We start from the raw sequence: 11988 nt of genomic DNA, 5'->3' as shown, positions 1-11988 counted from the left end.
CTGACTTTTACTGTGTATAATAGCAGCAGAACGGATATCTAGCATCACTTGATTTTTTAGAATTACAGTGCATGTAACACACACAGGCTATCTAACGCAACAAAAAATGTCTTTGCACACGGTCACTTTAACAAACAGTATGTTTAGGGTCAGAACTGATTGCAAAACATTTTTTTTAATGATGTAAAGGAGTAGTTCAACAAAATTAGAAATTTGAATTCTTTTATTTACTCATATCATTCCAAACCTGCATGATGTTCTTTCTTCATTGAACACAAAATGTTATTATTTGTACATACAGTATTGTTTTGGGCCCCATCTTCTTTCATTCTGTAAACAAAGCCTGTTGAAATGTTCTTCTTTTATGTTCCATAGAAGAAAGTCATAAGTTTGGAACAACATGAGGGTGAGTAAATGATCACAGAATTAAAATTTTTGAATGAACTATCTCTTTTATTATCATTAAGCTTAAGGTTCATCCAGCTTTGAATTCACATTAGACAGATGCTTTATTTTTCACGTTGGCCTGCTGTAGGCCTTATTAAAATGATTTAGTGAAGCATCGCTCATCTCACCTTCTGGCCTGGTGAGATTGTTTTAAGAGCACTTAAACCTTCTTCCTGTGTTTTAGCTCTTTTATTGAGGCAGCAATGGTATGGAATATACAAAGACATTTCCTCATGCTATGGAATGAAGAGCTTTAGTCTGAGAGGACCCACAATCTCCCAAATGTGTTTTCTATTGACAAAGTAATATATGAGCTAAGTGAATGGTCAGCATAGAGATAAGGCAAGAAGATAATAGACTTTAAAGCACTAGTATGTGCATGCAATGTATTAAAACTTGTCTGAGAGCCTTGTGCCTTTTCTTGCCACACTAAATCATGTTATTTTCCGCTGTTATTGATAATCCTTTTTTTTTCTCTTCCAGGTCAGATTTGTCTCCTCGCTCTGTCCTGGATGCAGCTACCTTTAATGGAACCTCAACCAAGAGCGGAGCTCACAGCCAACTTCCTGCTCACAAAGCTCCATCCACTCTATCATGTCAACCTCGGCTGCCTCGCACACCTCTGCCTGTGCCCCACAGGGGTAAAAGTAGTCTGTATATGGATAGTCTTACTGCACCTGTGCCTCCCCCAGCATTGCAAGCCACTGGTGTTGCACAAAGTGGGGTGAAATGGCAAGAAGATGGTGGTAGAGGTGTGTTACTGGACATTTTAGGCATTCCTACAATGTATAGTACTGAGAATCAGACATATGGAGGAAATACGATGTCTATGGTATAAGAAAATAGACAAAGTAGGGTGGATGGTTTGATTTACAGTTTTGCTATAATTGATCTAAACTTCAAAAAATGGTTTAATCAATATTGCTTAATTTCCATGCTTTTCTTTTGTCACCCAGAGGGCGATAATAAATGGAGAACAAAAACATGTTAGAAGTGATTGGTGGAAACATTGATTTATTGATCTGGAGCGTGTGCCTGTATGTATGTATTCTTTATCCTTAAAGGGATAGTTCAATCAAAAAAGGAAATCCTTTGCTTATCTCATGCTCATGTCATTTGAAATGTGTATGACTAACTTTCTTCTGTGGAACGCAACCAGAGATATTTTGAAGATCGTTCAGCTTTTTTGTCCATATACTGATGTTGTTGACCTTGTATCAAAATAGTGTCATAAAGGTTTGGAACAACATGAAGGTGAGTAAAGGTGAGTAAATCTTTCCCAGTGTGCTGTAATTGACTATATATGAAATGATTTAGTGCATTTAAGATAAAATGTATGCTTCTGAAGATAACAGGATGTGTGCTTAAAATCCCGTGGGGAAAAGCTGCAAGTACAGAGGGAAGACCAGGAAGAGACAGAAATATCGCTGAGGAGGCAGTTGGCTGCACACCTAGACAACTCAAGGGGGTTGCACCGTAGTGTGTGCTTAAACACTATCTTTCTCTGCTCGTGATCTCATAAAGAGAGCCTAAAACAAAACAGAGAGGGTGGGGTAAAGGCTAAAATATAGAGAATTAGTAAGAATGTTGCAATATAGTCTGAATTTTGTCCCACCCAGTTTCCTCCACCTACTTACTCTTGCGACATTTCGCTCTCCTCCCCCAGCTCTGCCTCTGGCAATGTGCCAAAGAGAGAGCGAGAGAGCAAGCAAGACTGATTTAAGGCCATATATGGAAGCTGGATGAATAAAAATTAAATAACAGGTGAAGGCAAAGATTATGAAACAGAGGAGGCTAGATTTATATTTTAGAGAACTATTAAAAGCAAATAAAATGGGTAAGGATATAGTTAAAAGATCAGAAAGAATAATCATTAATGACCATGTCTAGACATGTATGACCTCTTATTGTCCTCCAGTTTTCTTATTGTAGATTGTGGTATAATTTGATTTGAATATTCTACAATCTAGCCTACAATTTTTAATGCAGGCTAAATGTTAGAAGTTTCCATATTTAGGCGTTTCCCTTCAGGATATTATTTTTTTCGATATCTGCCTACTTTTGCCCTGCTTGCATTATCTGATTTCCTTTGGATGTTGAGTCTGCTCATGCAGAATTCTGTGACCTGACCTGGTGCTTGTCCTAATTGGTGTAGTGTTGTTGTCTTTTTCACACAGAGAGACAAATTTCCGTTTTGGAACACCCGTAAGAAGGACACATATCTGTATGGACTGAGATCAGGGTTATAGATTTACACTGGTAATTTGTGGCCCCTGGAAACACACAATGGCTAATGTAGAAGACACATTCCTGCTAGCCAACAGGTCAACATTCAAGTAGAGGTAATCTATATGCCATTTATTCCACTTTCTGTAATATTTTGAATGAACACTATCTAGCTATCTCAACATATGGCTGTAAACTTATAACCTACGTTCAATGTTCATTAATAACCCTGATTATTATTTTATTTAAAAACAGAATTCTGCATTATTAAGTGATAGGTTAATGAATGTGTTTGGGAATTTTGTTTTGTTTTGAACTTTTCAAAAATCACGTATGAAGGTAACACTATTAGGAATGCCGGAAATAGCGACAGGTTTGTCTCTTGGCGTGTATATGGTTAAGTGGCACAGGGTGGGGTTTGGGGAGGGGGCACCAGCTGCCACCTTTCCCTTTAAAGAGCTAAAGGGAGGGAACAACACAGAGGGATCCCTTGTCACCATTAGATTAAGGAATAAATTGCATGGAAATACAGATTTACAAAACAAAAACATCGACAGAGAAAAAAGGGAGGGGAAAAAACGAACGGAGGAAATAAGAGAGGAAGCTCAAGGAATAACATTTCTAGTCGTGCCCGGCAAGCTGCTTGTTCGGCATAAATAATTTCAAACAGACCTCTCAGTCTGCAACTAAAGACCTGGTTACGGTCTTCTGAACCCTGGACAACGGGAACTGGTGAAGATACGGAAGAAAGGATGCTAAAACTGAGAAGAAAGGGATAGACTGTTAATGGAGTGAGTGCATGAAGATTAAACAAATAGAGAGAGAGAGAGGTGTTTCCCCGCTGCACGTTTCGCTTGGATGAATAGACTTGTTTCGTTTAGGGAATCAAAGTAAAAGGTTAACACGAGCTTTAAGTATGCTAATAGAAATGCTTATTTACCAGACAAATATTTTTTGATATTAGACCTGTGACATCTATGTATATAACGAGAATAATTTATTTGAGGAACAAGGATATCAAAGGTGAAACTTAGGTGATATATTATATTTTTCCTAGGCTAGTCTTTTGTATCACTAAAGGAACTGAACTACGCACTATAGCACAGTTGCGTTGTTTTGAACTAGCAGGTGTTGTAGCAAGAATATATTGCATTATTCATAACTGTAGCCATTTTATAGAGAACAAAATCTTAGGTTTCTGCACAGTCATTTGGACCTACGCCAAGAGGATCCCTCAGTTCAGTCAGAAAACAGTAAATTCCACGTAGCATTTTTGTGCAGTTTGTGTGTTCATGTGTGTGTGTTCAGTGACACGCACACTGCACGCACGCGAACAGAGCCAGACCCAAAGCGAGTAAGTATGTAATATAGGTGTCTGTGCTGTGTCTGTGTCGTGATTTTTTGTGCAAGTGACAAAATATCACTTATGTTCTGAGTGTTTCTGTCTGTGTGCCCGGTGTACTGATGCAATGCAGGCCTGCCTACCCACTGCCTCTGCCAGTCAACGAACTCAACAAGTAGTAGTCAGGTCTACTTTGTTTTTGCCACTTAAACCCGTGTGCGAATTATGGGAGGGATTTGGTCTAAGCACCACAATTAAAATTTGGGAAAGGGGGAGAGGGGTATTTATTTTTCACATATAAGCATTTGTACGGTATTACAGCGTTTTGCTAACCATCAAAGTCACATTACAAATTGTAGTCAGAATATGCTAAATAGACGTTCGCAGATAGAATTCTGAGGATGTAACTATGGCAACAGTACGCTCATCGAACGCTTTAGATTAGTATCGGACGGTACAAGTCAAAACAAAATTACTTGTCACATAATCATAGATTTACACTATTATAAATCGGTCACACCAACCTTGTGTTTTGTAAAAACTGTCTATTAGTTGACTGTGATAGAGGTGTGAGACGCAAATTACTGACAGAAAAAGTAGACCACCTAAAGGTCACTCAATAATTCGCACACAACTTAAACCCCTTCATAATTTTTTTGGTAACATTTTTTTTAAGGTATTTCTGGTATGTTCCATTATTTTGAGTTGTCAGTCCAACAAATACATGGACGTTTTATGTCCCACAATGATTGGTGTCTGATTTTTTTTTCTTCACGTCACCTTGATAGGTGATGGAATGTGTCTTTTCTCTATGTTAAAATAATGTAAACTCTTACTTATACCTGTCTGCCCACTATTTTTCCCCCTCTGAAATGGAGTAGCCATGTGTATGCCCTTCTATATGTTATAGGGAACTCAGTGTTCTCGGTCCATGCACTGCATGAGCAGTTTCATTTTTTTTTTCATCACTCCCTACCCAATGGCAGGGTTCTCTACAATCAAATGTGAACAAAAGTTTGCGTTGACTGTAGATATTGCTCTTTTCATCATACCATGATCCCTATATCTTGCTAATACTCTAAAAACAGGGGGATCTTGAAAAAATGGGTTCCAATTGGGTCACGGATAATAACATAAAACAATGCTAAATACAGATAATAGAAAATATAGGTTGGATAACCAAATTATTTACTTTTAACTGTCTACTAAATAATCTGAGGCCTGGGCCCAGTTGCATAAACATAGTCACTATGTTAAGACTGTGTCTTAAGAACTAGTTTGACCAACTAGCAGTTGGCCAAGTCTTACTTTTCAATTCAGATTAGAGCAGTCTACCTTTTTGTAACTGATTTTAAAAAGTTATGACTAGTCTAGAAGAAAAAAAAAATGACATGACTAACTTTTTAAGACTAGTCTAAGCAGTTTATGCAACCGGCCATGAATTTAAGAACTAGCCTACTGATCTATAATCAATACTTTTGTTCTAACTTGTTTTCCTCTTTCTCTACACTCTCTCTTCTTATCACATACACCAGTTAAACTTTTTCTGTTTGTTTCTCTCAGCTTTTGGTCCCTCCCTTTCCCCTCCCTCCTTTGCCCTCTCACATCCCATTGGCAGTGCCTTATTTCAAACCATTTACTCTTCCTCCTACTGATGCCTTTCCATGATTTTGCATCCTTACAAATGCACTCCTTCTGAACAGTATGACCCTTACACATCACCAGTGAGGACCCCCGTTTTGACCTTCTCTGTCTTCCATTTGTTTTTCAGTTCTTTTTTTTGTCACCCTATACTCCATTCTTTACCACCGCTAAGAATAGTTTCCATCAAGTTCATGTGTGATTTGGCTTAACACAATTATATCCCATCTCTCTCCGGCTTCATTCCCTGAGTACTTAATGGGGGACTATAAAGGGATGGTAATTAACCAGAGAGGGCACTTTTATTAATTAGGTTTTAACGAGAGCTGAAGCTGGAGGAGGGAGTGGGGTTATAACTATCTTAAGAACACTGTTAGTGCTAGATATGGGAATATAGTCATGCATGTCTCAATGCTGTCACTGTAAGATGAGTCCTCTAAGCCCCATTCTGAATCTCTTTCTCACTCTCTTGACTGAAAATAAAGAGTGGGCCTTTTGAAAAGGCCTGAGAACAGAGCTGTGATTAGTTTCAAAGCAGAGGGCAAAGTCTGACTGATGACCTTCTGAGGATATATCGTATATACATATGTGCCAATGCTTTGTAGTTTGCCTTTGCACAGCTTAATTTCTTTTTAAAGCTAATTAATTGTGCTGTGACATTGCTTTTTTTTAATGTGACTGTGTTTGTGTGCGTAAGTGTCCTTGCTCTGTTCATTTATTTTCTTTTAGTGCTATTCCACAAGAGACGACGATATGAGCAACTCGGCTGAGAGTAGCTTAGTGCACACAAATAAGGGAGAGAGAGAGAACGAGGAAGGGATTGCAAAAAGCCTTAATCACTGAGATCAGGAAGCTCAGAGATAATACATGGTCAGTTCATATAAATAAGCGATTGAATTGCATTTGTTAAGTGATTTCAGTTAATTAAAAGGGTGTATGGGCTAAAAAGGGGACAAAAACCTTTATGCAATGCATCGACAGATGGTTTGCATAAGGCATCCATACCTCAGTCGGGGAGAAAGCTTGAAGAGGAGGGGGTACTGCAGTATTTTGTGCTGTGCAGTTCCCCAATGAGTCCTCTAGGTGGCCTTTGAGCACCGCCGAGCTTCAACTGCAGTGGGATAGCAAGCAGAAAAATCCAAAGAACCTACACTGCACCAGACAGAGAGAAAGGGAGTTAGAGTGAAGGTACAATGCAGACGCACTACAGCAGCATACTGTACGATAAAAGAAAAAGAGCATAGATATGGTTCAGTTCTACTTCCTTCTCATAAAAATGCATGTATATATCACTTCTCTTTGGCATTGTTTCTAGAAATTTAATAATTCATGAATGGAGCTTCATTTACCTTTACTGCAGTCATTCCATCAAATTTCCCTCAGTGGCCGTAACCTGTTCTCTCCCTTTTTCCTCTCTCCATGCTCTCTGTCGATATAGTGCTGTTGTCTTTTATAGGCGTATCTGTCCTTACAACCAACCCCCATCCCAATGGACATACACACACTTTAATGTACCCCCCCCCCATCCAGGCACACACACTTAACAATGATTTCCCTTTTTAGTGAGAGCCCTTTTTTTTTGCTTTATCAGCACAACTTTTCCCCCTAGTTTCCTCTCAGTTTTAGTTTTTCCTATTCATCATTTTATTTATTTACTCCTTTTGTGTTCCTTATAGATATTTATTTCACTATGCAAGCTTGACATATTTAAGCCCCTTGCAAAAACGGCACTGGTTTAGCTAATATTGCTATGTTGGGCGGCCCAGACAAACATAGTGATGTTTTGATGATGTAGCAGAGCAAAAGTTTCCACTTTTGAGGATTTAGTTATGTATAATTATGAGAACTACTCTGAGAATATAGATTGTAAGATGAGTGTAACACCAGCACAGTTGTGGGTTGAGTTTTTACATTATTATTTTATAATTACTTTATATTATGATTATTATTAGGTTTATTTTTGTATTTTATTTATGACTCTTCAGTTTATGTCTGTTATAAAACATTGTTTTGCTCATTTTCTTTTCCAATGCTTATACTGCTTTAAATGATTAACTGCAACTCATGCGCTGTCCATGGTGCTGAAAGCAGAAACCCACTTAACTATCTCAATTACATTGTTTCATATGATTCAGCCTCTCTCCTTCCTACAGTTCCCATATTCCTGTGATCTTTGTTTCAACAGTTAATCACAGGGAATGCAGGAGAAAGAGTGAGCTGAGGAGAATGGATAAGAGTGGATAAGTAATGAAGGAAGACAGTTTGACAGATATATATGGAGCAGCCGTGCAGCACAGCCAAACAAGAGGAACAGAAATAGGAGAGTTATTGTAAAAGCAAAAAGAGACAACACAGCAAAACATTTGTCGGTGAAATCTGACCCTTGTCCACTGTAAAAAATGTTTTGCTAGGCAATAGTAAAAAAGTGCTTCATGTAGTAATTTGTTTTATTACATTTAAAACCCTTATTTAACATGAGGGAGTCAATGTGCCTACATTAGGTCACAGTAACAAAAGTAATTTTTAAAGGTCAAATCAGCTACAAATGGCATGTTACCACAGTGCACACCGACCCCAAGAGAAAAAGATAATAGCGTCCCTGCTCCATATTTCTAAAATGGGACATTTTGATTGGAAAAAGAGAGACAGGACTCACTTGTTTCACTATAGCTATGAAGTAGAAACATTCAGTTTTTAAAGCACTTGCTTAGTGTAATGGAATGAAAACATGCATGTGTTAGGTTATGTAAAACTAACCCTTTTTAGGTAAATTTGATGATTGCACACTCAAACAATTAAAATTTTTCCAGATTTTACGTCTGTAACCAAGGTTAATACTGTACACAGAGTGTACTGAATGGTCTGCATAACATTAGCACTGCCCAGAGAGAGACAGTGTAAGAGTTAATGCTCTGCAGTCTTTTCTCCCTATTTTGTGTAGCTCAGCAAATAATCGTTCTGCCTTTAGCTTTTCTCCCTCTTCCTCCCACCCTTCCTCTCGTTCTCATTTTCTTCCTCTCCCTCTTTCTGTTGGATACGTTGAGAGTATGGTGTGGGGAGGGGGGTGGCTGTGAAACATTCAGTCATTTTCATCTCCCTTCGCTGTAATTGAGCAGAGTGTTTTAGTGAATTGAGGGACATGAGCACTGAGTGATGGCAAAAGACGGAAAAGGAAAGATGGGTGGGCATTGCAGAGGAGGAGGGGTCTCTTTCCTGTTTATTATGGGACACTTGAAATAATTGAACTCACTCCTTCATTAAAATGCTTATCCCATATACCTGCATCATCATTCATCTGATTTTGTTTGTTGGCTAGGGCCGTCATTTTGACACAGTTTTATGGACAGGCCCTCTCTTGTCCAAGCCCAATGAGTAGACTATACCATAAAGGACCTTAAGTTTATGATATTCAACACACAATGGTCTTATATTTGCATTTTCTTCCAAATTTCAATAGGATTTTGAAAAAAAAAATCTGGATTGACATTGTATTGCACCATATACACTTTTAAAAAAGTTACAAAACTGGGGCAGTACCATTTAAAAGGCACACCTTTGTATACATTTACCCCTAAATGGGGAAGTATTAGTATACTTAAATGCTACATATTTGGCTCTTTAAAAATAAAGGTTCCCAAAGGAGGTTTTGCAGTAGAACCATAGAAGAACTGTTTGGGTTCCCCAAAGAACCTTTCAGTGAGCAGTTCTTAAAAGAACCTTTTTTTTATTATTATTATTAGTGTGAAGAACATTTGAATAATCTCCATGGATGTTAAAGATTCTTCATGGAACCATAGATTCCAATGAAGAACCTCTAAGCATATAATACCTTTTGAAAAGGTACCACCCCTGTGACAGCTTTTGTACGGTCTTCCCTGCAGTTGTACAGAGCCATTAGTAACCGGTGCAAGAACTAAGGATGTGACGAGTTAAAGAGGTTATTTTGACCAGTCTGATACTATATAAAAGTATGAGCATCACTAATTTTCTCTTCTCTTCTGTTCTCCCACCGCAGGCTCCTCCTCCCTCCCTCCCCTCTCGGTTCTCTTTCCTCCTCTCCCTCCCCCTGCTCCTCTATGCTCAGTTCGGTGTGTGTCTCCTCTTTCAAAGGGCGCAAGGGTGGGAACAAGTCGTCCAACAAAGCATGTTACAGCGCAGACATGACTTGTCCGTCAGACAGCGAGAAAATAGTGATAAACTGCGGGGGGATTCGGCACGAGACGTACCGCAGCACACTGAAGACGCTGCCTGGGACGCGCTTGTCCTGGCTCACGGAGCCAGATGCGTTCAGTAACTTTGACTATGACCCCAAATCCGACGAGTTCTTCTTTGACCGCCACCCCAACACCTTTGCTTTTATCCTCAATTATTACCGCACAGGGAAGTTGCATTGTCCCAACGATGTCTGCGGTCCTCTCTTCGAGGAGGAGCTCGCGTTCTGGGGTATCGACGAGACGGACGTGGAGGCTTGCTGCTGGATGAACTACCGACAGCATCGGGACGCCGAGGAAGCGCTGGACAGCTTCGAGACGCCCGAGCCGGACCTGCCAGAGGACGACCCGGCGCTAACTGGTGGTGCAGACGGGGATTTGAAGAGGTTGTGTCTACAGGAGGATGGCCGCAACCCCAGCTGGTGGAGTACCTGGCAGCCCCGCATCTGGGCGCTGTTTGAGGACCCCTACTCCTCCAAATACGCCAGGGTGAGTGAGTGCGCCGGCATCTTGTTAGTCTGCTTTATTAAACGTGTCTGTAGCAGTTTGGAGCTCACTTTAATCGACCTTGTGATGCACATTCATCTAGTATTTGACTGGATATTTCTCGTGCTCATGGAATTATGAGCTGCTTCGAAAGAGTCGCAATAGTCCAAACACTGTCGAACTTGGCACAAGTAGTAAACTTATGGAAAGTTTGTTAGCTGCGTTCGGAGAGAAAAAGACTCGGGTTCGTTATGTGGAGCGTTTCTTTGTCACTCTCTCTGATAAATGCAGTATTTTGTCTCGCTGTCTGTCACTGTCTCCACGCGCATTATTTGCCGGTGAACACTGCGTCTCGAGCTCTCAGCATGCGCAGTCGCCTCCTCGGCACTTTGTCGCGCTTTTTTTAACTTTCCTTTTTGCTTCTGCTTCTAATGTAATTATAACCTCACTTAAATGTTGAAAAGTAAGTTGCTTTAATGGTTTGAAGAACGTTGATTCTAAAAAGGTTGATTCAAATTCGTCAGTAGCAGCATTCAGCGATCAAATATTTCTTAATAATGACTCTTTCCTGCATAGCTGTGTGTTCAATCGTGGTCACTACAAGTAAGGTAATACAATGTTTTCCACTCAAATCAATATTTAATGTCCATTTATTTGCTGAATAAGGTCTCGCAAGACGAATAATTATCAGTCAGACGGTAATTATCGCAAAAGTTAACTCTTAATTTTCAGACACGCATTCGTATCTCAAGCCCCAGTCATTGAGCAGGTTTTTATACATTTCGCTGTTGTCCATACTGCAGAACGGTACCTGGCAGACCCCGACGATCCTGAACGTCACAGGGCTTTTACCCTGAGGTGGGCACTATTGAGGTTTGGCTATTAACTGCATTACCTTGCAAACTGTGGGAAGGTTTTTTGTATTTTTTCCAAATAATGTTAGAAGAACGTTTTTCCCACTTGTTCCTGCTTTGAACAATTGTACCTGACAGTAAGCATGTTTTTATGCTCACAAACTTTTTAGCTATTTTGCATATTTGATCACGTAAATTATGTGACCCTTAAAATGCTAAAGGTTTAACCAGGCACAGTATTTGAGAAAATTCTATCTTACCAAAGCAAGTTACTGGTGTCAAGTTGTACTTGGGTATCCACTTTGGTAGCGCAGGATCTTCACGGTATCCCGGGAACTACTAAGTTTCCCATGGGTCTTACTTTTAACTGAATCAGTTTCCTGCTTATTCAGCAGAAGCCCTGCATGTCACTGGCACCACACCCGATAATCTCTACATACATCTCACATCCAGACCTGAAGCTTAAATTAGGTTTTTTTTATTTTCATTTCTTTTTTTCTGGGTGCCCCACTTGGGATCCCAATTTTGGGATAATGAGCATAATAAGGTCATATGAGTTCACATACTTTTCACAGTTGTGGCCTAATGGTTAGAGAGTTGGACTTGTAACCTGTAGGTTGTGGGTTTGAGTCTCAGGTCTGGCAGGAATTGTAGGTGGGGGGAGTGAATAACCAGCGCTCTCTCCACCCTCAATACCACGACTCAATACTCAATACCACTTGGATGGGTGAAATGCAGAGCACAAATTCAGAATACGGGTCACCATACTTGGCCACACTTC

At 39.8% G+C, this 11988-nt stretch overlaps 1 protein-coding gene across 11 annotated transcripts in view; it reads left to right on the top strand.

Annotated features, from left to right (window-relative positions):
* The first annotated feature begins 3121 nt into the window (after positions 1–3121).
* LOC109059057 (potassium voltage-gated channel subfamily C member 1-like) overlaps positions 3122–11988 on the top strand; it is a 67614-nt gene continuing 58747 nt past the window's right edge. For 6 of the 11 annotated variants that reach the window (XR_006154214.1, XR_006154213.1, XR_006154212.1 and 3 more), the window contains exons 1-2: positions 3122–4027; positions 9672–10356. Coding sequence is in view for 6 of the 11 variants with exons in the window: in XM_042720276.1 (XP_042576210.1) it covers positions 3966–4027; positions 9672–10356 (747 nt within the window). In the remaining 5 variants the exon portion in view is untranslated. The remainder of the gene's footprint in view (positions 4028–9671; positions 10357–11988) is intronic. The other 5 variants (XR_006154215.1, XR_006154216.1, XM_042720281.1 and 2 more) reach the window with 2 other exon arrangements.

The sequence above is a fragment of the Cyprinus carpio genome, chromosome B3 (genome assembly GCF_018340385.1).
Source record: "Cyprinus carpio isolate SPL01 chromosome B3, ASM1834038v1, whole genome shotgun sequence".
NCBI classification, from domain to species: domain Eukaryota; kingdom Metazoa; phylum Chordata; class Actinopteri; order Cypriniformes; family Cyprinidae; genus Cyprinus; species Cyprinus carpio.
Note: the sequence above shows the minus strand (reverse complement) of the source record. Positions and strands in the feature narration are given on the sequence as shown.